General features: G+C 43.4%; 1 protein-coding gene across 3 annotated transcripts in view; it reads left to right on the top strand.

Moving 5' to 3' along the window:
- Positions 1-27,917, top strand: part of LOC146811199 (uncharacterized) — a 175,940-nt gene that overhangs the window by 34,896 nt on the left and 113,127 nt on the right. For 2 of the 3 annotated variants that reach the window (XM_085618237.1, XM_085618238.1), the window contains exons 11-15: positions 3,718-3,750; positions 7,055-7,087; positions 7,540-7,572; positions 8,278-8,310; positions 8,471-8,503. In XM_085618237.1, the coding sequence (XP_085474363.1) occupies positions 3,718-3,750; positions 7,055-7,087; positions 7,540-7,572; positions 8,278-8,310; positions 8,471-8,503 (165 nt within the window). The remainder of the gene's footprint in view (positions 1-3,717; positions 3,751-7,054; positions 7,088-7,539; positions 7,573-8,277; positions 8,311-8,470; positions 8,504-27,917) is intronic. The other variant, XM_085618239.1, reaches the window with a different exon arrangement.

Raw genomic sequence — 27,917 nt, 5'->3', positions numbered from 1 at the left:
GTATGTTTGATTCTTTATTAGCATGAGTGACTATGTGTGTGAGTAACTCTATGGATGAGTGGCATTGTGTAACAGGATGTATAGATGTATGAGTACATATGATGAGTGAGTACATGTATGAGTGACTGTATAGGACTGTTGGTGAATGAGTGGATGTGTATGTGGATCTTAGAATTACTGAAGAGGTTGTTGTAACTGGTATTGGTATGTCCATTGTTTTGAAATTTTTAGTCTCTATTTTTGAATGTGTGTATCAAAGCTTATATTAAGGTGAGAGGAGGTCTGCCACTCTATCACAAGGATGATGTCATCAGTGATGTCATCAGTGATGTCATTTGAGATGTCATCAGTGATGTCATGAGTGATGTCACTGACCATGTCATGAGTGATGTAATATGTGACGTCATCAGCAGTGCATTGCGGGCGCGCGAGTTATAGTTAGCTGAACTAACTATAACGGGGCAATTTCATTGGTTTTTTACGAGTAAAATGTCCAGCTAACTATAACATGTGTGAAACCTATGGTTTTTTCACTGAATTTCTAAGGTTTTTTAAATGCTAATTCCTAACTATAACGTGTGTGAAACCTATGGTTTTTTCAGTGAATATATATATATATATATATATATATATATATATATATATATATATATATATATATATATATTACCTACTGGCGGTCGCCAGTAGGTAGTTATAGTTAGGACCCCTTTTCCATAGGAAATCCGCAACATTCTATTTTGAATAACTTTGGCGCCGGTCGATGAATCCTCGCGAATTTCTCAAAATAGGTGGGGCGCTACGCTCCGCTCCTACCCTGAAAGTCTCGGGGGGATTCGTCAAGCGGGGGCTGAGATAAAAGGGGGGTCCCAAAACGCGTTTTTCCCATGCATTTTTCCATAGGACCTTTAGACAGAGCTACAGCCCGAACGGCTGAACAGAATTACTAGAAATTTGGCAGAGAGGTAGTCCCTATGTCAAGGAAGTGCCTTTTGTAGGTTTGGTGTAAATCTGTTCAGTAGATTCTGAGAAAATAGCCTTTAAATCAATATATATATCTGAGCCCGCTTACGGTACGCTTACCGTACGCTTACCGTACGCGTACGGTGGCGTGCGCGTGCGCGATTCTGATTGGCTCTTAGATCTTAGTAAACATTCGAATCGGCCGAAACCAGGAAGCAGCGTCCGCCATTTTGTCTCTCGCACTGAGTGTTATTTATCAAACATGATGCCCAAAAACATGTTACGGGGCTGTTTTGACAACTCCCTCCCACATAGTCATGTTGAGGGAGTCCCCAAACATCCCCCAAGAGCAAAAACGGTTTTATTTTTTTTTCGGCAATTTCGCCGAGTACGCTTACCGTACGCTTACCGTAAGCGTACGGTAAAAAATAGAAATAAAAAAAACACTATCCACACTTACCCCACCCCCTGTGCTTTTGGTGGCCGTAGGCCACCAAATGTACAGGGCTTATTACATCAGTAAAAAAACTATATTTTGGCAACATGAAATTATAAAATCGAAATAAAAAAAACACTATCCACATTGACCCCACCCCCTGTGCTTTTGGTGGCCAAATGTACAGGGCTTATTAAAGTTGATAAAAACCGTGCACGGAACGCACTGCGTTAAGTGGGCGCGCACGCCTCGAATGGCGTAAAGTAACTTAGCATTTAAAAAAACGTACAAATTCACTGAAAAAACCATAGGTTTCACACACGTTATAGTTAGGAATTAGCATTTAAAAAACCTTGCAAATTCACTGAAAAAACCATAGGTTTCAGTCATGTTATAGTTAGCGGAAATTTTACTGATAAAAAAACCAATGAAATTGCCCCGTTATAGTTAGTGCTGGCAACTATAACTCACGCGACCGCAATCTTCTGCTGATGACATATGTGTCTTTATAAAAAAAAATATTTTTAATATATGTATAGCTAAAAATGTATGGAAGAAGACATGGGCAAATAAGTGTCTAAATACAGTATTAGCATCAGCAGAGGATTGCGGTCGCGTGAGTTATAGTTGCCAGCACTAACTATAACGGGGCAATTTCATTGGTTTTTTATCAGTAAAATTTCCGCTAACTATAACATGACTGAAACCTATGGTTTTTTCAGTGAATTTGCAAGGTTTTTTAAATGCTAATTCCTAACTATAACGTGTGTGAAACCTATGGTTTTTTCAGTGAATATATATATATATATATACATATTTATATATTCACTTAAAAAACCATAGGTTTCACACACGTTATAGTTAGGAATTAGCATTTAAAAAACCTTGCAAATTCACTTAAAAAACTATAGGTTTCACACAGGTTATAGTTAGGTGGACATTTCCCTCGGAAAAATTCCCCCGTTATAGTTAGTTCAGATAACTGTAATTCGCACGCCCGCAATCCACTGCTGATGACGCCAGATATTATATCACTGTATTTAGACACTTATTTACCCATGTCTTCTTCCATTAATCTTTAGCTATACATATATTACAAATATTTATTTTTCAGAAAGACACATTTGTCATCAGTGATGTAATATCTGACGTCATCAGCAGTGGATTGCGGGCGTGCGAGTTATAGTTATCTGAACTAACTATAACGGGGGAATTTCATTGGTTTTTTACGAGGGAAATGTCCACCTAACTATAACCTGTGTGAAACCTATGGTTTTTTAAGTGAATTTGCAAGGTTTTTTAAATGCTAATTCCTAACTATAACGTGTGTGAAACCTATGGTTTTTTAAGTGAATATATATATATGTATATATATATATATATATATATATATATATATATATATATATATATCAAAGGTTAAAGCTTAGTTACAGTTGAGAAAACTGTATTTAATCTTTTGTTTCTATACTAACAAAAGTTAAACTGCAAAAACATTGGAACATAGAAAAGAAAGGTTAAATATAGTTTTCTTAACTGTAACTAAGCTTTAACCTTTGATTTTTACATTCTTTGCATATATATATTCATATATATACATATATGTATATATATACATGCACACACACACACACATTCCTCGATTATAGGTAGAAAGATGGAGAGGGTTAAAACAAATGAGGTGGGAGAGGGGGAGCTGTACCCTCCCAAAAAGATTAGATGTTATATATTTTCCCAAGAAAATCATTGAAACATAGAAAGGTTAAAGTGCAGGTATTGTCATGGCCACAACCCATAACTATATATATATTCATGTATATATGTATATATATATATACCCAGAGATAGAGAGAGAGAGAGAGAGAGAGAGTAAAGCAACACTGCCACATGATATTAGTTCTGTCTGTTTAAACACATAGGGTTTGCCCCTACAGATATTATATGGTGTGAATATACCTGCAAGTTGGTAGAATGTTTTGGGCAGCATCATTGCAGGAAAGCTTAGGGGCTTGGATGCAATATTTCAATGGTGTTAGGATCCTTCTTTAGAATCTCTACCAGTTTAGCTCCATGGAGAAGGAAGACATGAGCATCATTAAAAATACAAGTATACATCCCAACATTTCGTGTTGACATTTACATTGTCATCATTTTGTAAAAATGTCCTTTAAACCTTCTAATTCTATTGTCTTTGTCCATTATTGTTCTAAACTTGCCTGGTTCTAATGCTGAAAATGCTATTCATATGCAGTTTCATATTTCTGTGTGGTGAGGTGAAAGGTTTCCCTCTTTAATTGTTTCTTGTTTCTTTCCTGAAGGGAGGCATTCTTAATGCAGCAGGAGGCCTTGTGGTAAGATCAGTCTCTAATTTAAAAAATAATTTGTCACAAACTCTCTCACTTATATGCGTTGCAACACCTCCGAGTACTAGCCCTCCTTGAACCCCTCTACACACATGCATCCACACACACACACGCACACTATGTACAGTTGAATAATTGGTTTAAAACAATTTTACATGGTAAGAAATATACCTCTGCAATTATTATTAAGAAAGTGAGGAATATCGACCACCTGCTCCGAAGTCTCTCCAATATTGTCCATTCTGTACAATGAGTTTTAAACTCAACTCTAGTGGTTAAGGCCTCAATTAGAGTTCGGCGGCCAGGCTACTGCTTCACAAATGTGACTAATGTCTTGTCCACCCTATTACAAGTACTTTATATCCAAAGGCACGTGTAATAAGAGGAAAGGATATCTGTCACATATCTGTCACATTTGATTGATTTATTTATGCGTTTTTATATAGCTCAAACTTTACCCGAAGGTGTCAGAGTGCTTTACAATAGAATCAGTTACATTATATAAGGACTTCAGAGTACTCGAATAACATAAAATATACGAAACAAAAAAATCCAAACTCACGTAATAATGGTAGTAAGTACAAATGTCTACTACAGTTACATATATGCAAGATTCAAATTCACCCATGATTACATTTTAAGAAGAGTTGAAGCGATTAGGGTTGGACAAATATATATCACATTTTTACAGAGCATGATCTGCCCATTGCTGGAGTTCTTGAAGGGCACATTCAGGCAGGCCTTTAGGGGCTGTTGCACTCATGGGCTGCATTCCTGGAGGAATCCTAGAGCTGGTGAAGTTCAGATGTCTTTCACAACCGTAGTCCCGTTTGCCAAAACCTCTCCAAGGCAGCAGCAGAGATGCCCGGGGGCCTGTAGGGTGTCGATGGGGGTACAGAAGTTTGCTTCAGTTTTGCTGAACCCAGCACATAGACTGGGGTTTGAGATGTGGGAGGGGTAGCGTCAGAGTGGTTTGGGTCGCAGGGATGTCCAAGTTAGAGGGGGCCACCGGCACACCGGCTCACCTTTGGCACTGTGTTGGGGCCTCCATGTCAGCCAAAATAGAGTCCTTGGTACCAGTTGGCTGGGCACAGCAGTGCATTGGCATTGGACCCGGAGTCACAAGGCCAAAGATCAGCAGCAGCCTCCCTAAACACCCGATGGTGCTCAGCAGCCTTCTATGTACTGGTTACTGGGCATGGGGGAGCACATCAGCGGACCCGGGAGCACACGTCAGACAAGCCCAGGCCGGGCCACAAAGCACACCACCCTCCCGCTGGAGTGGGCTTCACCGCCAAGATGGTGGTCTCCTGCATTACCCCTCTCCTTTGTTGTTGTATTGTTCTTGCTGTAATGCCCCATTCCATGATCCTGGGCTCCACTGTCTGCCATGGGAGATCGAGCGATAGTCTCACTCAACTCCGGAACATGCGTGGCTAGATGGAGGGGCTGCATTGTGATCCATGCCAGAACGATGATCCAGAGACCAGGAGATCCTGAAGGGACTGCCTTTTCAGTCGGCTATCGTACAGCATGTTCAATGGCATTTGTAATATGGTAGGCAAGATATCGGTCACATTTGTGACAGACTATACCATTTGCCAAATTCTAAATTAGGCCCAAAGTCCTCTGTTATGCGCACATCAATACTGAGAACAAAAGTCTAGAAGTCACATCATTCATTTTGGTGCTTGCATAAGGATTTCATTATTATTTAAAGTCAATTATGTAAAGTGCATTAAACTGCATGCTTTTGCAAAACATTGTATTAGTCTCAACCTTTTGCATTACATATTATTCAGTATGGGCATTCTGCTTGTGAGGGAATAATTAAACAGACAATAATGTGGTCATTTTGGTCCAGTCCTAGCACTTTTATTAAGACTTAAATTTAGAAAACACAACCCTTAACTTTTCTTATTACATTACACATTCATGTAAAAGTGTGTGATGGTCAGAATCGCCGAATTCATCAAGCTCTAGAATATACATTTGTATGTTTATGCTTACGAGTTGCCTTCATATCCTGACATTTAAACATGCCCCTTTCAGAAATGTATTTGCAGTCCTATGTTGAGCATGGGTGTGTAATACATTCCTCTTCATTGAAAACTCACCTTTGTTCTTTGCAAAATGTGAATTTACGTTCAGAAAAGAAGTTGTTTACAGATAATATAATGTCAGTGTAGCAAATCTGCTCCCATGTAGTCGGACCATAGAATGTTAGCCCTGCTTCATGAGCCTGCGACTGAAAAGTCTCACGATGAATCACCTGCATAAACTTTCACATATAAAGAATAGTTGCAACTTTTCATGAGGAACAGTGGTTTTCAATCAGAAATCTCCTAATGGGAACGTGCCTGCCAAACGTTTGTGAGTACTCACAACGCTTCAAGGACATTCATTTGGTAGAAACCCCTTGGCCTTGATTAACCATAACATTTCTTAATGAGCAGAGTTATTCCTACAGGACATTCTGCCTCACTGGAGGAATTTAAGTATGTGCAACCCCATGCGTGAGCACAAGTGAATATTTTTACTCATAAATGACGGTTTGTCCGCATTCAAGTGTCACATTCACAGAAATACCTGATCCTCCAATACAGGCCTCCATAACTGGGCCAAGATCATAGAGAGAGGTAAATACCACTGCTGAATATATAGAAACCCCACTCTTGTCATTTACATGGTATCTATCTCCTGATAGGTTTCGCAATTTGTCACTCTCACTTTGTCAATGCTGATATGTTACTTGCAAAGGGTGGCGTTTGAACTTTAGCAGGTGGATGCAACTTTGATTTAAAATATGTTCATAGATCAGTGGAATATGCATTCTGCTCTGATGGAAATTAAATGGTGCAAAAATCTGCAAACAAAGACTGCTTTCATTATGTCATTCGATTTCTTCCTGCACATTCACAGTAACCAAATTTACTACAAATGGCAAATTTTCCTAACAACATGTAATCATGCAATGTGGCATAATAGTTCACATTTGATTATAAAAAATGACATGAAATGTTGCTAATTATGCCAGTGCAAAAAACAATTCCATCTGAGCCTTGAGAGGTGGTCATCCTTCATGTTTTGGAGTGAGCAACATTCTTCTCTGCTAAAATTGTTTTCCGGTCATTTTTCTGTGGTAATTAATAGAGCAGTGTTAATCACAGTGAAACAAATGCTCATTGCTACATATGATTCTCACAGGACAGACCACCCTACAGCACTTAATGAAATTTTGCAACACAGGTTTTGTTCTCCCTTCTAATTCAGACTTTTTTACCTCCTCCAGGGTGGTGCGGAACATTTGGTCACCGGAATCGTGGTACAAATTTAAATCATATTCTATAGGTGCATTAGGGATTATTTTGAAGAAATTATATTTCCATGCTTGAGTTGTATTTGACCATATCTGTTGCATGTTTTGAAGTGTGTCACAATCTACCCTGCCACTACTGTTCTTCATCATAAATACAATAACTGCAATGTTGACTCTACTGCAACACAACATGCATGTGTGGGCCCATAAGATACCAAATTCCAGTGGTGCAGAAAGGGTGCCATGGGCCCACATGCAAGGGTTGAAAACAAACTCCAAAATCTCAATTGTTTAGTAAAAACAGCCATGTCTGAGATGCATTGGGCCCCTTAAGCCACTGCAACTGCTGTCCCATTGATGTCTATTCCTCTGCCAAAGTCCCTCCCACACCGATTCCCGATAGCAGACATTACAGTGTATCAGCCAGCTGCTCAGTTATTCTTTATTTTGTCTTGCAGGGCGGTGCTGCTAATTTGTTAGGTGGAGTTGCGGTAAGCATTACCTTGAATGAGCACAGGCGAGGGAGCCTGCAAGAAACAGATAGCCCCATTTGATTGATTCTGACTGATAATGCAATCATGTTTTACAATATTCCACCCCCTCCTCCAAGTATTGCTGTTTTCTCTTTTCCCTGCAGAATAGGCCGTTACACCTCACCAATATAAACATCATATTTAGATTTATGTCACAATCTATGCTGCTGCTACTGTTCACAATTTTCAGTATCCTTTGGACCTGCTGCCAGGGGCGGAGCTTTGGGGGGAGGAGGGGGGTGTATTTGTAGTATATAATTGGGTATAGAGGCTTTCAGTCTGGTATGGTGAAGTCACTGTCAAATTTAAGCCTGGATCTTTACATGCCCACACTGACAAACACACACTGACATTCTCCCTCTCTCTGTCTCTAGTCTCTGCCCTAAAACTTGGTTAGTTTGAAACCTATTGTGTTTTAAGTACGTCTAACAATCCTCTCTTTCCATTGGCTCTTAAGCCCCCCTGTTCTGCGTCTCATAATGTATTTTAACAAGATATGCCAGCATGATTGTTGGGAAATCTGAAGGTACCCCCCTCAACCTTACTGTCTGCTGCACCTTTGATAGGTATGTCACTGCTAAAGTCCCGCCAACATATATTGCCTGCAGAAGACTTAACAATGTGTCTCATTCCCTGCTAACCTGATGTGTATTTGTTCCCCAGGGCGGTATTGGAAATGCACTAACCGGACTTGTGGTAAGCTTTAGCTCTGATTCTATATCGTTGAAGTGTGAAGGGGAACTCCTGCTGAAAACTGTTGGTCTCACATATGGATTGCTTTTGATCTATAAATGGATCATATTTTATAGTATTACACCTTCCTCTCTACTAATGCTGTCCTCTATTTGTCCTCTAGAAAGGTGTTACGAACATAGGAGCCGGAGCTACAGTAAGGAAAATATATATACATCTATATCATATAAATTATACATTTATATTACTCATGTCTTTTCATTGTACAAAAATTATGAGTAGGGGCTGTTGATAGCATATTTCCATTGAGATAGGGCTTCACGACTCTTGGTTGTTACATGACATTTTATCCACTAGTTTTAGAAGATGTCACCATCCCTTTTACAAAAAATCAGCTTTGTTTGATGACAAGGATAGTGGTTTAAATACAACAGTGTTTGTTTACAAAATTAAAAAGATAAAACTACATTAGTGGTGATTCCTGTGATTTTAGTTAAAGTCAAAGTTTCTGTGTTTCAAGCTCAGGAGTATTGAGACCACTTAATGGCAGATCAATAAGCTACTGCTCAAGTTCATAACTAAAGGTGTGACTATACCGTACATATATATGCACACTGTGTCATCCCATTCCTGTATCTATGTCAATTCTCTGAGTGAGCCAATCAGTTGAAAAGAGTAATACGATATTAAAGGCAGAAGAGCATGGGATAAGAGGTAATTATTTCATACTGGTAGGTGGAGATCACACCTGCTAGTAAGTGATGCAAACAGATGTCTAAAACCAGTTTCCCGGAAAGGGAAATTGCATTGGTGTACCAGTCTTCAGGAAAAAGTGTCCATATGGAGTTTGTGTGATGGAACATCGCATGCCTATACAACTCATGCCTTACCACGCGGTCTTAACCATGACCGTGTCTTTACGACACATGCCTTTACCACGCATGCCTTAACCACGCAATTTTATGGTAAATACATGACTGGTAAAGGGACATGTGTGGTAAAGATCACACTCCTGTCCCTCTCCCCTAATCCCTAAAAATTGCCCACTACCGTCTAATCTATCCATCCCAGGCATATAAACAACCCTGACGTCTATCCTGATCCTTAAAATTCAACCCCTATTCCTCAAAATACTACTCCAACCCCAGCCCCCTTCTTGAGTCCTAAAAACATCCCCACCCTGTTAAACCTTCCCCACCTCCCCCTGTCCCTTGCCCAACTGCCCCCTCGAACTGTAAACTGCCCCTTTCCTGTCCCCTGGCCTCAGCCCTAAAACCCAGCCACCTAAAAAGTACTCCAAAACCAGCCACCCTCCCTGAGCCCTAAAACCAGTCCTACCACCTAAAACCTACCCCCGCCTGCCCCCTGCACCAGCCCAACGGCCCCCCAGCCTATAAACATTCCCTTTTATGTCCCCTACCCTGAGCCCTAAAACTCATGACCCCCCAGCCCTGAAAACTACCAGACCCCCAAGCCCCCAAAACTATCCTAGCCCCCATAACTACCCCCATCCCCTACAAACTACCACCACCCCAAAACCCCACTTACCTCACCGCCTTGCAATCCTTCCTCTTCCTGCTTCCTGCTCTTCGGCCAGCTAGCCAGCAACTTGACCACGCATATGCGTGGTTAAGGCATATGCGCTGTCAAGTCATATGTGTGGTTAAGGCAAGCATGGTAGGGCTTGCAATGTCAGAACACACGTGGCTGAGGCCGCTGTGTTCCAACTGTTTTTCTCATAAGGACACCCTAGGAAATGTAGCATCACTGTAGGAACATATTTTAAAACAACAATGGATACCACTCACACATCAACTGACAGAGCCATGCAGCCAGGTACACACCCACTCACATGCCTATACAGCCACTCAGACATCCACTCACACAGTGATACAGTCACACAGCCACTCAGATGACACTTTAGAAATAGTATTACTCATCAGTAGTAGAGAGAGTATAGTAATTTAACGTATAGGGTAGATTAGTATTTATCTTTAAGTTTCAGAAATGTTAACAAAACACTTACACTCACTAGATGATGCCAGCAGTGATGTCATTTGAGATGTCATCAGTGATGTCACTGATCATGTCATGAGTGATGTACTAGGCGAGATCATAAGAAGTGCAGTGCGGGGGCATACGTTATAGTTAGCTCAGGTAACTATAAATGCTGAATATCCATGGTGTTTTGCGTGTAACATCTGAGCCTAAGTATAAAGTCCCAGTAACTTTTTTCTTTTACTGAATTTCTAAGGTTTTTTAAATTCTATTTTCTAACTATAACAACACTTCAATCTTTGATTTTATAAGTGAATTTTGAAGCATTGTTAAATGTTATTTCCTATCCATAATGTCCCTGTAAACATTGTTTTTCAACTGAATTTCAAAGGTTTAAAAAAAAATGTATTTCCTAACAGTATCCTGTAACATTTGAGAGTATGTGTGTGTGAGTGGCTGTATAGGTCGGTGATTAGGTATGTGATGGCTGTATGGGTCTGTGGCACATGGTTGATGGGATTAAATGCAGGAGTTAGAAGAGATTAATTATGATTAGGTTGCAGAGGTATGACTTTCAGCAGAAGGAGGGAAGATTGTGATCGTGTAAATGAGTTGGGAGAAATTTGATGAAATAGAGAATAGTCAAACATGCATTTGTCATAGTAGGTTGTCCTGAGACAGAGGAGTCATGCAGAGCCTGGAAGGGATGAAGAGAGACATTTGAAAGAGAGAATAAAAAAGGAGAGGCGGCAAACAGAATTTTAATCAAAGGAAGTTTTTAAATGCCGGATTCAAGGACTGTAGTGAATATTTTTGAGACAGCATGCTGTTTGAGGATGCAAGGATGTATAAAGAAGCAACATTATTTACTTGTGAAGATTGTGCTATATCAGAAATTTTTAATAGGTACTAGAAGCAGGTAAAACCATCTCTTTGTTGCTACACTACTGCTAGACAAATGATCCAGCCAGGTCAGTTTATGAGCTCAAGGGCTGAAATTGAAAAGTGAAAGATAATGGCTGGATGCATATTTCGAGAAAATACCTTGGAAATAATGTACACATTGAAAAAGACATCCTTCCTTTCATCCACAGGTTCGAATCAGAGTATTAATTATACAGCAGAGTTGGATACATTTAAATACCTCTGATTTGCATTGGCACGATATGGAAGATGAGAATAGCTTCCCAAAGAGTGGAAGTGTATTACCTGCATTACAATGGCTGGAGGGCAGGGAATGCAAATACTGGTATGAGTGAGGGGGCGATGAAACGGCTCCCTTTACAAATTTAATGAACACTTTTGTTAGCAAATGGCTGCTGGTTAAACTTCTGAAGCACTGTCCTTTTTGAAGATGCTGTAGGTGAGTAGGGGTGGAGCTGCAGGTTGAATGGGGCCCTGAAGGTGAACTCGGACAAAACGGAGGTCCTCATCCTCGGCCCCACCCCCTCAGCCTGGGACGACTCCTGGTGGCTGACCGCACTGGGAGCAGCACCAAGACCCACCGACCAGGCACGCAACCTGGGGTTTATCCTCGACTCAACACTCTCCATGGCCAAGCAAGTCAACGCCGTCTCATCCTCCTGCTTCAACACCCTCTGCATGCTCTGCAAGATCTACATGTGGATCCCCACCGAAACAAGAAGAACGGTCACCCAGGCCCTCGTCAGCAGCAGGCTGGACTACAGAAACGCCCTCTATGCAGGAGCCTCGGATAAACTCCTGAAATGACTACAACGCATACAGAACGCCTCTGCACACCTGATCCTCGACATCCCTCGCCACTTCCACATTGCACCCCAGCTGATAGACCTGCACTGGCTTCCTGTCAACAAGAGGATCACCTTCAAGCTCCTCACCCACGCACACAAGGCACTCCACAACACCTGACCAGCATACCTCAACAGACGACTCACCTTCTACACCCCTAACCGCCAGCTCCGCTCCGCCGACCTCGCCCTCACCACCGTCCCCCGCATCCAAAGAGCGACCACCAGCGGCAGATCGTTCTCCCACCTCGCCGCCAAAACCTGGAACACCCTCCCCATCCTCCTACGGCAGACCCAGGACCTACTAACCTTCAGGAGGCTACTCAAGACCTGGCTATTCGAGCAGTAGCATCACCCCTCCCCCCAGCATCTCAAAGGTGAGTAGTGCAATTTACATATTTCTTGATTGATTGATTAGGTGAAACCAAGCATTTGTCTACCTTTAGTTTGTTTTACATTTGTTTATTCACATTTTTGCACACACAATGATAACATACATATTGATCAATGTCAGTAGGTGACCTGCATGTGATACAACTTTACAACAACAGAACAACTAACTTACAGGACAGAAAGTCGAAGAAGAGATCGAGCCAGCGAGTTTTATTGCACTTTACATTATACATGTCTATACGATTATGCTTTTACACATTTTGCTTTATTTAACTACCACAACAAAAGCAACATTTGTGTATTTTGCTATTTAGGACCTTTTGTGTAGAGTAATGTTAATTTAGGTACTTGACTCCACCATATCAGGACCAGTACTATCAGTATCTTCAGTTTGTTATGTGCATATCCATTCCAGGATTGGACCCAATATATCTTTTGGCCTTGAGGCAGGGGGCATAAGTTCCCAATATAGGGCATGTTGGGTCTGGCAGTAGGCAATGTCCTGCAACCAGGCTTTAATCGATGGTGCCTTGGTCTTCCCCCAGTGCATAGCCACTCGTCTCCTTGCCAGGAGTAGGAGCATTACATGTAGTTTCCGTGTGCTCACCGGAGTATATTTCACGTATCCCAGTAAGCCTGTGAAAGGTGTAGGGTCTATTAGAGTTCCTAGTGATTCCCCAATCATGCCGTAGATATCAACCCAGTATTTTGCTACAGGTGGGCAACTCCAGGCCAGATGCAGAAAAGACACCGACTCAGCCCTGCATCTCCAACAGCTAGCATCAGGCCTAAGTCCCATGCAGTTTAGCTCCATCGGTGTCCTACAGAATCTATGTAGGAACTTAAAATTTATTAGCTTTAGCCTGTAATTGAGAGAGAGCACATGTAGTTGGGAGCAGCAGAACTTCCACTGCTCTTCTGAGTTTGGAGGATTTATTTCAATGTTCCATTCCATCAGTGCTTTTGGAAACAGTACCAGAGCAGTGTTTTGCATGTTGCTATAAAATCTTGTGATAAGTTTGAGTGGAGTTGGGCCAGTCAGCAAATGTTCAAGTGCATGTAGCTTAGGTGGGGGCCTTAGGAAGGTGGTGTTTGCTTGTTGGCAGGCCTTGTATATTAGATGATATAGAAATAACTATTCTTGTTTTGCCAGTAAGGGGTGAAATGTATTCTCAGGATATAGATCTGCAAATGTGTGTTTATCCCTAGCCCACACCCCAGCACCACACTTACTGGTCCTCCACTGGGGGGATACATCGGTTATGCACCACCGGTATGAAGGGTGCATATAGGACCTCTAATTTGGCTCTGTTTCCCAGACCTTCCCAGCCCCATCTTAGTGACTCAACTGTGTCAATCTAATTATGTGGTCTTCTATATGGCTGGCATATAGCAACTGATAGTGGCGTGGGTGCAGCTTTATCTTGCTCAACTGCAAAATTAGGCTGAAACGGTACAGGGTGGACCCAATAATGGAGGAACTGAGCTTGGGCGCACTATGTATATGACGGAATGGTTGATGCCTTCAGACCTCCCTGTGTCAGGAGAAGCATCAGTAGTTCACATGAGACCCAAGCTTGTTTTCCAACTCAGATCAATGACGTTAATAGGGACTAAAGTGTCTTGAAGAAAGCCTGTGTTAGTGTAAGTGGAATATTTATAAATAGATATAAAAATGTAGGCAAAATAACAATTTTAGCTATTGCTATACGGCCGGCCAAAGACAAAGGTAGTCTATTCCAAGTAAGCCCTCTAGCCATGTCACTGCCCTGCCACAGTTCATGACACACTGTTCTTGAATATCGCTGCTCAGCCATATTCCCAAATATCAAACAGGTCCTTCAGCCCATTTCAGAGGGTACTCCGTTTGACAGGGCTTGGTGTTTCTCGTGAGTGTGAATAGAACCGACTTTGTCCAATTTATTTGTATACCTGCTAGTCCCCCAAATTTTAGGATTTTCCACAGCACTGGGTTTAAATTGTCTGCAGGTCAATAATAAACATTGTGATATCATCTGAGTATAGTGATACGATGATTCCCCTGGTGGAGAAACCCAGTCCCCTGTCCTCGTGGTGCTGCATCAATCTAGCAGCTAATTGCTCCATAGCGGTTGCAAACAACAGGGGGGACAAGGGGCAGCCCTGTTGTGTACCTCGGGTGATTGGTATCTTCGAAGCGACCAATCCATTTAATCTAAGTCTAGCAGAGGGACTTGTATACAGTAATTTGATCTGGTTAATGTATGTTGGGCTAAATCCTAATCTTGCTAATATAGTAAAAATATATTGCCACTCTAGCGAGTCAAAGGCCTTGGTGGCATCTAAAAGCACCACCAAGGCTTGTGTTTGGGGATTTAAATAATGCAGTACTGAGAAAAAGGTGCGTAGATTGTGATCTGTAGCTCTACCTGGGATGAAGCCCGATTGATCGGGACTGAAGATCCAGGGAGGTAGGGGCTGCATTCTGTTTGCCAATAATTTAGCATACATTTGGTATTGGTATTAATTAAAGATAGAGGGTGATATGAGGCTCTTTCAGTGGGCGATTTCCTTGGCTTGAGTAGTAATAATATGATTGCTTCTCTAATTGTGGGGGGTAGAATCCTAGTTTCCTGCACTTGTCCTTACAGCGTCAGGAGCTGGGGGGCTAACAGGTCTACGTAGCTTTTATAGAATGCAGCTGTGAGGCTGTCCGACCCCGGGGCTTTATCCGAGGGCAGGCTGTTTATTACTTGTTTTACATCTTGTACAGTGTAAGGCTCATCCAGGTAGGCCCAGTGCCGCTTGCTCAACCACAGAAGCTCAATTGAATCTAAATAGGTCAGCACCTCCACCGGTATTGTACGTGAGGCGGAGGAATATAATGTGGTGTCGAATTTTGTAACTTGGTCTCAAATTTTTGTGGGCCTCTGACCTCATTGTGGTTATCATCCAGTATCTCGGATATGAACATAGCATTACCAGGTGGGCACAGCATATGAGCTAGAGTTTTACTGGGTCTGTCTCCCTCGCCATATCATCTAGCCTGTGCATATTTCCCCCAAAATTTCACCTCTCTGGGTGCCTCCGCTTCGTATTCAGAAATTAGCTCCCTAATGTCTCTCAGGAGTTTTAGTTCTCCCGTTCTGTAATACTGTAGTTCCAGCATTCTTATGTTAGATTCTAGTTTTTGGATGGTCAGCCTAATTGATTTCAATATCCCAGCCTGTCTGGAAATACACTGCCCTCATATAACCGCTTGAAGGCCTCCCATAAAGGAGCTTGGAATTGCACCGTTTCTGCGTTTGTGTCGAAATAATCTTCTATATCCCCTATGATTTGTTCCCTGAAGATGGTATCAGTTAGCGCATGAGAAGGGAATCTCCAATTATTAACCTTTGGGAGACCCTCGCGCATGGTCAGTCGCAACAAGACAGGAGCGTGATCCGACAAGGTTCGGGATAGGTGTCTGACCTCTGTCGTCCAAGCTGCTATGTCTGGTGACACCAACCAGTAGTCTAAGCATGACCAGGCATTATGATGTGCTGATATACATGTGCCCTTAGATGTATCCGGATGCCTGAGTCTCTAAATATCTAATAAATGTCCCTCTGTTATTATGGCGTTAAGTGTCTCGTTAGATCTTGGGTGTAGTCTGCGAGCCCCTCCCCTCATGTCCATATGGTTATCTATTAGAGCGTTGAAGTCTCTGCCCCATATGACTGTGTCATGTCCTACCAGGGTGATTTTAGCCCACACAGTTTGAAAGAAATCTGGCGAGGCAACATTTGGGCCATATATAGCAGTGAGTGTAACTTTTGTCACACGTAGCCTCCCACCCAGGACCACATATCTGCCCTCTGGGTCTGTATGTGTCCAATATTTGCCAAGTCGGATCAATATGGACATCCCTCTAGCAAAGTTAGAATAGATAGAAGAGTTGATTGAGCTCCAGCACTTGTTATCTAGCTTAGTTTGCGTAATGCTGCTTAAGTGCGTTTCTTGTATAAAGCATATATCTATGTTGTGTCTTGTCAAGTAAGCGGGTACCAGTCTGATTTTACGGTGGTTATTTACTCCTCTGATGTTCCAAGTAAGTAGATTAAGGGTCGTCATGGATGAGCGGCTTTAGCATTAGGTGAAGAATCTAGTGTGCCTATTGTCTCTGGGTAGTTACAATAACGATTCTTGTTGATGTGACCTAGTGGTATATGAAACGGTGAACCCAGTGTAAAATTCAAGCTTGTATTTATCCTCTACTGGATTCCTACTCTAGATTTAATTATCATTTTCTTACTGTCCTGTATAACTTTATTAACATTACCATCCCTACGTCTGCAAACAACAACCCCCCAAACAGGTTGAGTATACGACCCCCCATCTTTTAAACTAAAGTAGGATCCCCAATCAAGGGCCCTGCGAACTTCAATGGGAGATCTCCCTTGAGGTATAGATGCACCAGCGTACAACCCCGCATTGCAGCGGGGTGGCTGCACAGGTGTTTGAGAGCCTACCTGCAATATAACAACGCAAAATGTAAATGGCAGTACCGGCTAGTGGCCGACTATACATTATTCTAACATTTTAGAGATATTTGCAACTGAGCAATAGCAGAATTAGATTTATAGCAAGTTAGTGACAATTTAGCAATACCTGGCGGTGCCAGGCTACACGATTCAGTCATTATCACTAATTCTGACATCAGGTGATGCAGCCACAGCTGCTCTGGTCACTTTCTTCTGGCCCCCAACATGTTTTGCGTACTTCATGGATGATTTTGCGTCTTTAAAATGGTGCACTGAACCCTTGTGCATTATTTTTAGTTTTGCCGGGTATAGAAGAGCATGGGTTATCTCTGCTTATTTCAGCATTTGGCGAAACGTCGACTTTACCATCTACTTCCAGTTTATTTGTTATGTACAGTAGACCATATGCTCAACAAAGAGTTCTGTCTCTGTTCAAACTAAGTAGGAATAGATGTGTTTGTTTGATGAAATGTGGACTTAATCTCGTCCCCTGTTTTCATGGAATATTGCTCTAACCTATGTTTCATTTGTACTCCTTTTTATTCTTGATGAAAATATAAAGATCATTGTGTTTAAATCACAGAAAGAACCCCCGTGTGTGTTGTTAACATTAATTACTGATGTTTAGATCAGTCGATTGATTCCATAGTGGTGTTACTTTATCTTAACACCCTCATTGATTTAGTTCTCTGAAATTTTCAAATAATTTGTTCGCTCTAAACAAAATCCCTTGTTGGCAAATTTACCCTTTCGAATTTGGCGTCATAGCGGCAACGCATCTGCCTATTTCTTCTGACTGCGTAGGCCGGTCGGGGGTTGCGCTCTGATTACAGACAATTGTGCAGTTGCTCCTCAATTATACGTGCCGCAGCCGGTTCCGGCCTTTGTTGCTGATGTAAGCTTTACATCCAGGGCAGTTTTAGGCTCCCAGTTTATTAGGATTGTGAAGAATTATTTTGCGGCCAGCAGAGACTCTCAAAGAGCGTCCATCTTGCTGCTCGGCCGGCCACGCCCCCAAGCCTTTGTCTACCTTAATTACACTTCAGTGCAGAGCCGCCACACCTCTTTGTGCCTCTATTGTGAGCAATCCAGTCTGGAGACTGCCCTGCTGTGAGGGGCATCACTACACAAATGCTGGTTCTGAAGCGCAGCCTGGAAGACATTTGAAATGTAAATGTAGTGAAATTTCCCTTTCCTTATCAGGAAAAGTAGCTGCCACAGTCCTCCTGTTTTTGCAGGTATGGGCAATTTTAATGGCAGGAAAATAATTGTGAATTTGCTTCGACGGCATGTAGGTGTGTGTTTGTACAGCATCCTGTGTGAAAGTACATCTGTACTTCTATTGTTTCTTACAATTTAGCCGCTGGATGGAACCCTCCCACTGCAGTGCGTGTCCTACCTGTCGCTGACAATTCCATTTGCAGTCATGAAGGCAGCCATCCTGAATCTCATTAGGAGGGGCAGTCTGCGTCTGCCCATCCTCGTCTCCCGCCTGACCTGTAGTGGAGTTACAGCCTTCAATTCCCCAGAGAGTCTCCTTTTAATCCTACCTCAAAAATCTGAAACTATGTGTATGTTCCGATCTTTCACTTGGGAAACTAGACATCAACACAAAGGCCCTTTTGCTAAAAATAGCTCAAAGCAGAACATTTACAGAATCAGATGAATACATTGTATTAGCACAAACACCCGTGCCATTTGCAGTGGCTACTTTTCTGAAGCCTTCTTAGATCAGGAGGCATGTCATTGGGTTGCGGATTGGGTGCCCAAACCCATGTCCAATCTACAGTTTCAGGACTAATCCCAAAAAGCCAAGTAAGCTTCGGAAGCCAATGAACTGACTATATTTGAAATTGATGACAATAAAACCTTCTGTGTTCAGTGCCTCAAGGCCATAAAACATCTTGCAAGCGCTGCGGCTACCCACCATTTATTATCTCCAGTATCCTATAATCTCTGCTCTTCTGAAGTGATAGAACGTGACCTGTTTTGTCATACTAAAACGTTTTGCTAAGGCACCAAAGACCATTCAGTCTGTAATGTGCGCTGAATGTAAATGAGCTTCACTATCTCAAATGCACCATTATTATGAGCCCCATGAACCCTCTTAACTTGCACAGTTTGGTGGGGGAGGGGTGAAGTTAGACACTGGACACTGCAGACTGGAGCCTCAGCTGTCGGTGTCTTATGGGAGATGAGCAGGCTCTGCATTCTTAGACAGTCTGAATGAAGTTGGAAGTAAGAAATGTTTCCTGGGCATGAACAAAGTATGGATGTCTGTGGTGCCATCACCAATTTTTTACTAAGGACTCCAAGAAACAAATAACAAAAACGGGTCTGTCTGGGAAGGTCCTTGTGTAGCCTATAGGAAAGAATTTTACAACCCCACTTACCTGCCTCTGAAAGACTCCAGTGGGATGCACTGTTCTTAAAGGAGTTCCCTTCTTTATCTTTTTGCATGATGACTTGTAACATGCCTTTGTCTATGTGTTAACAAAGGTGGAGCACAGAAAAGAAAAGCGATAAATGTCCTACCTTACAGCATAAGATCCTTCTCTTTGTATCTGGAGGCAGAAGCTTCAGCCTGTAGGCTATCTGGGGTAACAGCATGAGATGAGGCACCGTTCTCAATCAGAGACTATTTCCAAAAATGTTGTTTCTCCGTCCCCAGGCCCTGTGCTCCCTCACAGTATGGGTCTGCAAGAGAGGCTGTGCTGGGTCCTTAGCTACACTGCCAATCACCGTTGTGCGTCAGTGCAATGAAGGTAATATGAAGCCTCATTTTGTGAGAGAGAAAGGAATTCATGGGCACACACAGTAACAACTTACTTGGGAGGAAAAAAAATGGCTAGCACAGCTAAAACTTCCTTTGGGAGAAAGGATTACAAGCAAAGCACGCACACTGATGCCATTCACGGGAGAGAAAGGAGTATATTCATATGCACAGCAAACAGCCTACATGGAAGAATAAAAGGGGTGCATACACGTACAGTAGCCACCCACATGGGCCGCATCTAGCCAGTGTACTTGTTATAAAAAAAAACAGCGGAGATGGTGGCCTCTGGGGCACAAAGGAGCCTTAGGAGGAGGCCCCCATTTGCCCCCCTCCTTTTAATTTTGCATTGCCACTAACTACCAGGAACTGGCCTGCCCGGAGCACTATCCTGTTAATTCATGAATCTATCACAAGTTTCACTGCAAAAATGTAAAGAAATGAAGTTATTTATTCCTGACGGGCCCCAGCATCAGACCTAGGGTATATGGGTATTCCTACCCAGCCCCTTCTCTTTTTGTAAGCTCTTTGCTTGGGACTTGGCTAATTACGAGTCCTAAGATGGCTGCCAGCACTTTCTGATGGAAGTGGTGGCACCCAATCAGATCTCTGCACGAGATAGGGGGATTCGCTGAGCGGTCGCTTCCCTAGAGATACAAATTTGGTTTCCTTTCAATTAATCTACTGAACAGATTTACACAAAAAAACAAAAAGGCCCCTTATTGACCAAGAGATACCTTTCTGCCAAAGTTGGTGTAATTCCGTTCAGTGGTTTGGGTTGTAGTCGTGGTCAAAATACCTATTGGAATTAACATGTGAAGTGCACTTTTGTGACCCCTACTTTCTCTCAGCCTCCGCTTGACAGATCACCCCCAAACTTACCATACCCAACGAGAATCACTGGTGGACTTTAAAAACAAATCGTGAATATTCATCAAATGGCACTAAATATATAGGCAAGTCAAAAAGCGCTTTTCTTATGGAAACTAAGGGTCTCATTTTGAGTTTGACTGTAAGGGAACTGCCATTGAACCCGGAAACCCCGCTACCTAGTTGGCGGTCTGCCCCCATATTAAGATGTTGGCGGTTTGTAGAACGAAGGACTGCCAGAGCACTGCTGCCACCACCAGCCATTCATCGTCTGCCTTGCCGGCGGTTGGGTGAAAGCAGCTGTTTGAGGGTGGTTTTGACAAGCTCACCACCATCGGAATTACGAGTTGGTTTTCTGTCGAGCCGACCATGGCAGGAAGACTGCCTGCTTTGAGTTGGCAGAATCGAAGGAATTGGGGTGCATACTCACCCATTTCATTTTCTTCTCTTCAGTCTCCCACACGGCTCCCTTCCTCCAGGGCTCCCTTTCACAGCAGCATCTTCACCCCAAAGAAAATGACCCTGTTGGTGCCGAAGTCCAGGTAAGTCAGTTTTTCAGTATGTATCCATTGACTGGACTGGGCACATATGATCCGGACCACAGCAATAGGAAAGTAGTGGTAGTAGGTATTTTTTCATATGTCATGCATTTGTGTACATTTAACACTTGTGCAACCAAAATATACCCAAATACATCAACACATATGAAAAAATATTCCCTGCCATCAAAAACACAGCTGCTGGCCCAGCAAGAACATCCTGATACGGCGGGCAGGAGACTGCAGCGGTGGCAGTATGGTGGTAAGACAGCCAAACTTATAATCAGGCTCTATGTCCTAACTATAACTACTTACGGATGACCCCGAGTCCCCCGTAGGTAATACATATAAATACTATATATATATATATATATATATATATATATATATATATATATATATATATATATATATATATATATATATATATATATATATATATATTATCTACTAGGCGGTCGCCAGTAGATAGTTATAGTTAGGACCGTGTTTCCATAGGAAATCTGAAAATTCTATTTTGAATAACTTTGGCGCCGGTTGACGAATCCTCGCGAATTTTTCAAAATAGGTGGGGCGCTCTGCTCCGCTCCTACCCTGAAAGTCTCGGGGTGATTAGTCAAGCGGGGGCCGAGAAAAAAGGGGGGTCCCAAAACGCGTTTTCCCCATGCATTTTTCCATAGGGACCTTTAGTCCAAGGTACAGCCCGAACGGCTGAACAGAATTACTTGAAATTTGGCAGAGAGGTAGTCCTCAGGTCAGGGATGTGCCTTTTGAATATCTGGAGTCAATCTGTTCAGTAGTTCCTGAGAAAATTTCAGTTAAAAGTACATATATATCTATAGGCGCGCACCGTGCGCGCAAGGTGCGCGCACAGTGACGGGCGCGAGCGCAATTCTGATTGGTTGTTAGATGTCAGTAAACATTCGAATCGGTCGAAATCAGGAAGTGTCGGCCGCCATTTTGTCTCTCGCAGTCTGAGGCAGTGAAAAACAAAGGTGGAGAACGTGAAAAGGGGGTAGGGTGGACAGTTCCTGACCCCCTAGCCTGTGTCAGGGGGTCACTGAAGGACCCCCAAGGGTGAAAAAAACATTTATTTTTTTGACAAAAAGCGCGGGGTACGCGCACCGTGTGCGCACGGCACGCACAACGCATTGTGGGTGCTCGGTGCGCGAAGCGCACCGAGCGCCCACAGCGCACGCACAGTGCGCGAAGCGCACACGGTGAAAAACCTGAAAAAAAAATAATAATAATAAATACATAACTTAGCATTTAAAAAACCGTACAAATTCACTTAAAAAACCATAGGTTTCACAACCGTTATATTTAGGAATTAGCATTTAAAAAACCTTGCAAATTCACTTGAAAAACCATAGGTTTCACACATGTTATAGTTAGCTGGACATTTCCCTCGTAAAAAAACAATGAAATTCCCCCGTTATAGTTAGTGCAGGCAACTATAACTCACGCGACCGCAATCCTCTGCTGATGACGTCAGATATTACATCACTGATTACATATGTGTCTTTCTGAAAAATAAATATTTGTAATATATGTATAGCTAAAGATTAATGGAAGAAGACATGGGTAAATAGGTGTCTAAATACAGTGATGTAATATCTGACGTCATCAGCAGAGGATTGCGGTCGCGTGAGTTATAGTTGCCTGCACTAACTATAACGGGGGAATTTCATTGTTTTTTTATGAGGGAAATGTCCAGCTAACTATAACATGTGTGAAACCTATGGTATTTTAAGTGAATATATATATATATTTATATATAGTACCTACTGGCAGTCACCAGTAGGTAGTTTTAATTAGGACCTTGTTGCTATTCAAAAAGCGTTTTTTTTTCCCAAATAACTTTTGCGTCGTTTCACGAAGCTTTGCGAATTTTTCAAAACTAGTGTAGCGTTCCGGTCAGCTCCTGTCTTGAACGTTTTGGGGTGATTCTTCAAGTGGGGGCCGAGAAAAAAGGGGGTCCCAAAACACGTTTTCCCCATGTAAATTTCCATAGGATACTTTAGACAAAGCTAGAGCCCAAACTGCTAAACAGAATTACATCAAATTTGGCGAAAAGTTAGTCCTTCGTTCAGAAAGAGCCCTTTTTGTTAAATGGTGTAGATCCGTTGAGTAGTTGCTGAAAAATTAAAGAAAGAAAACATTTATATATCTGAGCACCGTGGAGGGTTCACGAACCCTCCCAGGCACAAGCTTCTCTCTGATTGGCTGCTAACACTCCAAACCAGGAAGTAGACCTGAGTTACAAGAAAACAGTGAAAAAGAAGTTAAAAAAGAAGAAAAGGAAGCAGGGTAGAAACACCCTGACCCCCTAGGCCTGCTCAGGGGGTCCCACAAGGACCCCTAGGGCCAAAAATATAGATTTTTTAAATAGTTTCGGCGGAATTGACGTTGGGGGTTGCGAATCCCACTAAACATTTTTTTTAAATGAAGTGCAGACTCCCGTGCTTCATTTTAATGAGGCCCCCAGGCGGGCCATGTCCCGGGGGCAATCCCAGAATGAAAAAGCAACCTCAGTATTTGGACCCTTGCAGAGCAAGCACAGTACTCAATAACTGCCAACTGATCAGTATAGCGAAGATGACCTGTCCGCAGTAGGATCCTGGGCTGCTTATGGTAGACATTGAATGTGTTGAGCGGTTAGTGCATCACTAATGCTGTTGAAAGGTAGCTCACTCAAAACTGTGTTTCAACCCTGCTGCTTGGATGTAATAACAGTGAAAAAAGCACTTGAGTGCTGAGGAGGGACACCTGACAAGTCCCGGGGATTAGCTGGTGTGTAGAGGGAGCATCAGAGAAGAACCTGTCTGTGTTGCCCTGCGGGTGGGAGCCCGCACAAAGCAGTGCTCGGCAGGGGCTCCTCCAAACACCAGTGAACCACTCCAGTCCCCGCCTCGTGCTAGCCATTGCCTCTCAGCGCTGAGGTATCACGCCCTTCCACCAGCCAGGGAGGAGGTAGCGCACCAGCGCCAGAAACAAAGGCTGCGGTCCGAGATGGCTTCCCTGAGCCTCAGCTTCTTCCGCAAAAAGAGCATCAGCAGGAATGCGACAGTGGAGTGGAAGAACCTGATCACAGTGTGCAGGTAAATCCTGGGGCAGGGTTGGCTGCGGGGCGGCGGGCAGTGTGGGGCACACAGCTGTGGGTGGGCAGCAGAGGCTACCGTGACTGCTCGCAGCAGCGCTCCCTTCTTCTTCTCAGAAGCGCCCCTCTGTCTGGAGATGACTTCATGTTTGCGCCCTTCTATCTGTACAGATTGATGTGAACAGGCTTTACCATAACCCAGAGTCTGCGAGCAGTGTTGAGGGGTAATGTCACCCGAGCTTGCAAGCTTCTGGTGCTTGCCATGGCAGAATGTGCAGGGGCATGAGGGACGTGTAGAGGTATTATGAGTAAGAGTGTGAGTTGAAGGTGCGTACAGAGTGAGGAGTATGAGGGACGTGTAGCGGCAGTGTTAGGGGCCGGTGCATGGAGTGTGAGCAGGTTTAGAGGCAGTGTGCGAGGGGCAGGTGCATGCAGTGTGAGGGAAACGTAGAGGCAGTTTGTGGCAGGTGTGCGAGGGGCAGGTGCATGCAGTGTGAGGGAAACATAAAGGCTGTTTGTGGCAGGTGTGTGAGGGCAGTTGCATGCAGTGTGAGGGAGATGTAAAGGCAGTGTGAGCTGGTGTGCGAGGGCAGATACATGCAGTGTGAGGGAGATGTGGAGGCAGTGTGAGCAGGTGTGCGAGGGGCAGGTGCATGCAGTGTGAGGGAGGTGTAGAGGCAGTGTGAGCAGGTGTGCAATGGGCAGGTGCATGCAGTGTGAGGGAGGTGTAGAGGCAGTGTGAACAGGTGTGTGAGGGGCAGGTGCATGCAGTATGAGGGAGGTATAGAGGCAGTGTGTTTAAGGAGTTAGGGGCAGGTAGAGGCAGTACGAGGGTGTGTGACAAGGGTATACAGAGAGAAGCACGAGTAGAGGCAGTGTAGGTAGTGGTGCTTAGGGTATGTATGGAGATAATGTGGGAAAGTGTGTGGGACATCTGCAGAAACAGCAGTTGTGAGGAGCATGTGTAAATATGTGTAAGAGACTGGAGTGTACAAAGGGCACAGCTTCCAGGAGCCTCCAGATCCTTCAGTGGCCCTCATTCAGCCAAGGCCAATGATTATCTGTGCGATATGGGAGACTAAGTGGGCCTTCTTCGCATTCTGCAGGGTTTGCTCTCATTGTGTGTTACTCTGCTGACAGTATGGAGTGTGAGATCTGAAATGCTCAGCATGCTCAAATCAAGAGGGTGCATGTGTGAAGACTGCATATGTGTTAGGGGGCATGAGTGAAGACTGCATGTGTGTCAGGGGGGCATGTGTGAAGACTGCAGGTGTATCAGGGGGCATGTGTGAAGATTGCATGTGTCAGGGGGCATGCATGAAGACTGCATGTGTGTCGGGGGCATGGGTAAAGACTGCATGTGTGTCAGGGGGCATGTGTAAAAACTGCATGTGTGTCTGGAGGGCATGTTGAGAGACTGCATGTGTGTCTGGGGGCATGTCGAGAGACTGCATGTGTGTCTGGGGGGCATGTAGAGAGACTGCATGTGTATCAGGGGCAAGTGTGCAGAGAAAAACTTGTTGCGTATTGCAGTTGAGGTATTGTACAGTAATTTCTATTCCGGTACACATTGCATTTAGGAGTTTTCACAGCTAAAGGCACTCCTCTGGTTTTTGTACAATAAACTTCGGCAGGCTTACTGATCGACATGTGGATTTTGGTTCTGTAAGAATCAACATCCGCACATTAGTATCTGGTAAGGGGACAAACGCGTAATTGAGAGGGATATGTCAGACCTGATACATATCAACCCAGCATTGTTGGATATTATTGAGTAGAATAAATATCAGCCCAGCCACCTGGCCAGGTGGAGTGAGGGGCATCTGAGGTGCACTTATGAAAACAGAAAAACTAGCGTACAATGGAATTTCTGCATTTGCAAGTTTGTTGCTTACAGGGTTTTCACTGTTTCTTGGTGATGCGCCTGCAGAAGTGTCCTCCACAGGCTGCGTTCCATTGTGGAAACGCATACATTTGCTGTGGTAGAAAGCAGGAGTATTTATTTTATTTTGTCCATTAGTTGACTGGAGTAGATACCTGTCCTAACAGAAGTTGTGTGCATAGTTGGAAATGCGGTGCCAAAGACCAGAACACAGCATTGCTCGGTAACTCAAAGAAATTGTGGTGATAGAAGCCAGGTGGGTGACCTCCAGATACATGCTCTACAAGACAAACAACGTAATAAGGGCATTCTGGCTAACCAATGAGCATTGTAGTATTCTCATATCCTTTAATGGGCCCCTAAAGAACTTTATGTGTGGGAGGTGTTGGTAGACGTGTTGACTAAGATTGTCATTAGGTATATATTTATGCAATGCAGTATTTGTGGGAAGAGGAGAGAGATTATTCTGGCATTATCATTCTTGAACCAGGTGGACATGATTTGAGTTTTTCAACTAAGTGAGGGAGGGGATGGATTGAAGCTAGAATAAATGTTTCAATGAAGTGGCAGAGAGCTTGAAATATATGAATTTAGGAGGAGCAAAGGGGGATTTGAGTAAGCAGGTAAAGGTTGGCTGAGTGTAATGGAAGGCATTGCCTCATAGATTGTGAGGGGTAGGATGGAGATGTACTGTTCATGGCTTGAGACACCAGGCTGGATTCTTTTTACTGTACCATGCAAGTGATTTGTCTACCATCTGTCCACTTACTTGATGTTGGTGTGATGAGGATTGTGTGTGTCTTGGCAGACGTTGAAGATTCATGTTGAAATAATGTATAATTTGATTAGGGAGAAAAAAATGAATATGTGAAAATTCCACCAGTTGGGAATTGTGGTGGTCCAGCCTACTGGAGACCACTATATTTATCAGTAGCAAATTAGCATAAAAAAGGAGATATTGGAAAATGTTCTCGTTATTGAGCAGTGAAGGTATGACTCTGTTAAGGTTCTTGTAGAGAATGATGCCAGTCTCTATTTGACGTTAAATTGTACTCCAAGGTTCCTGGATGTTGTCAAGATGTCAGTCAAGTGCATAGGAGGCTGATCTAGCTGGGAAGTAGAGGATCTTGGTGGAGTTGAGCACTAGGTAGGAGAGTGCTTTTTATGTAAAGTAGTAAAGACAAGGGCTTTATAGGAAGAAAAGCAGAAACATGTGGATATTTGTTGCCTATAGATGTGATATGAAACTAATTTCAGTAATGACTTAACCAAAGGAGAGATCGTTCATGGATGCCAGCTGGGTTATTGCGCCTGCTGCGGAGGTGCTGATACAACCGCAGATTGGAATCCGGCCAACTTGCCATTCTGTGGCGGCCCACGAAGCACCAAAGTGCTTTAATGCTAACGTCAGCTCTCAGCCTTGAGATACCGTTCTGTTGGCGCTATAAAAATGGTTTAAAAGTTAGTGGTTGTCTGCCACAGGATCAGTTTCTGACCTGGAAGTTGTGGAAAGTGCCCCAGGGCTGTGTTTTCTCGGCTCTTTCTAGCTAAGATGATGGATGGTGCCAGTGGGGGAGGGGGTGGCGCTGAAGATGCCTCCAGCCCCTGGAGTCATCAGGTAGCTAGCTGCAGGAGAGATAAGAAATGGAGCGACGTCCGCGCAGCGCACAAAGGCGGTGGATGAAGACTTTCCCCCGGGTACCCCGGCGGGAGGTGGGTGGGGGGAAGGAAGGTCAGTCGCTGGTGAGGGTGTGCAGTAGCTGTTCTGGGAGGTCTGGGCA

The sequence above is a fragment of the Triturus cristatus genome, chromosome 7 (genome assembly GCF_964204655.1).
Source record: "Triturus cristatus chromosome 7, aTriCri1.1, whole genome shotgun sequence".
Classification (NCBI taxonomy): domain Eukaryota; kingdom Metazoa; phylum Chordata; class Amphibia; order Caudata; family Salamandridae; genus Triturus; species Triturus cristatus.
This window is presented reverse-complemented; position numbering and strand designations above follow the sequence as displayed.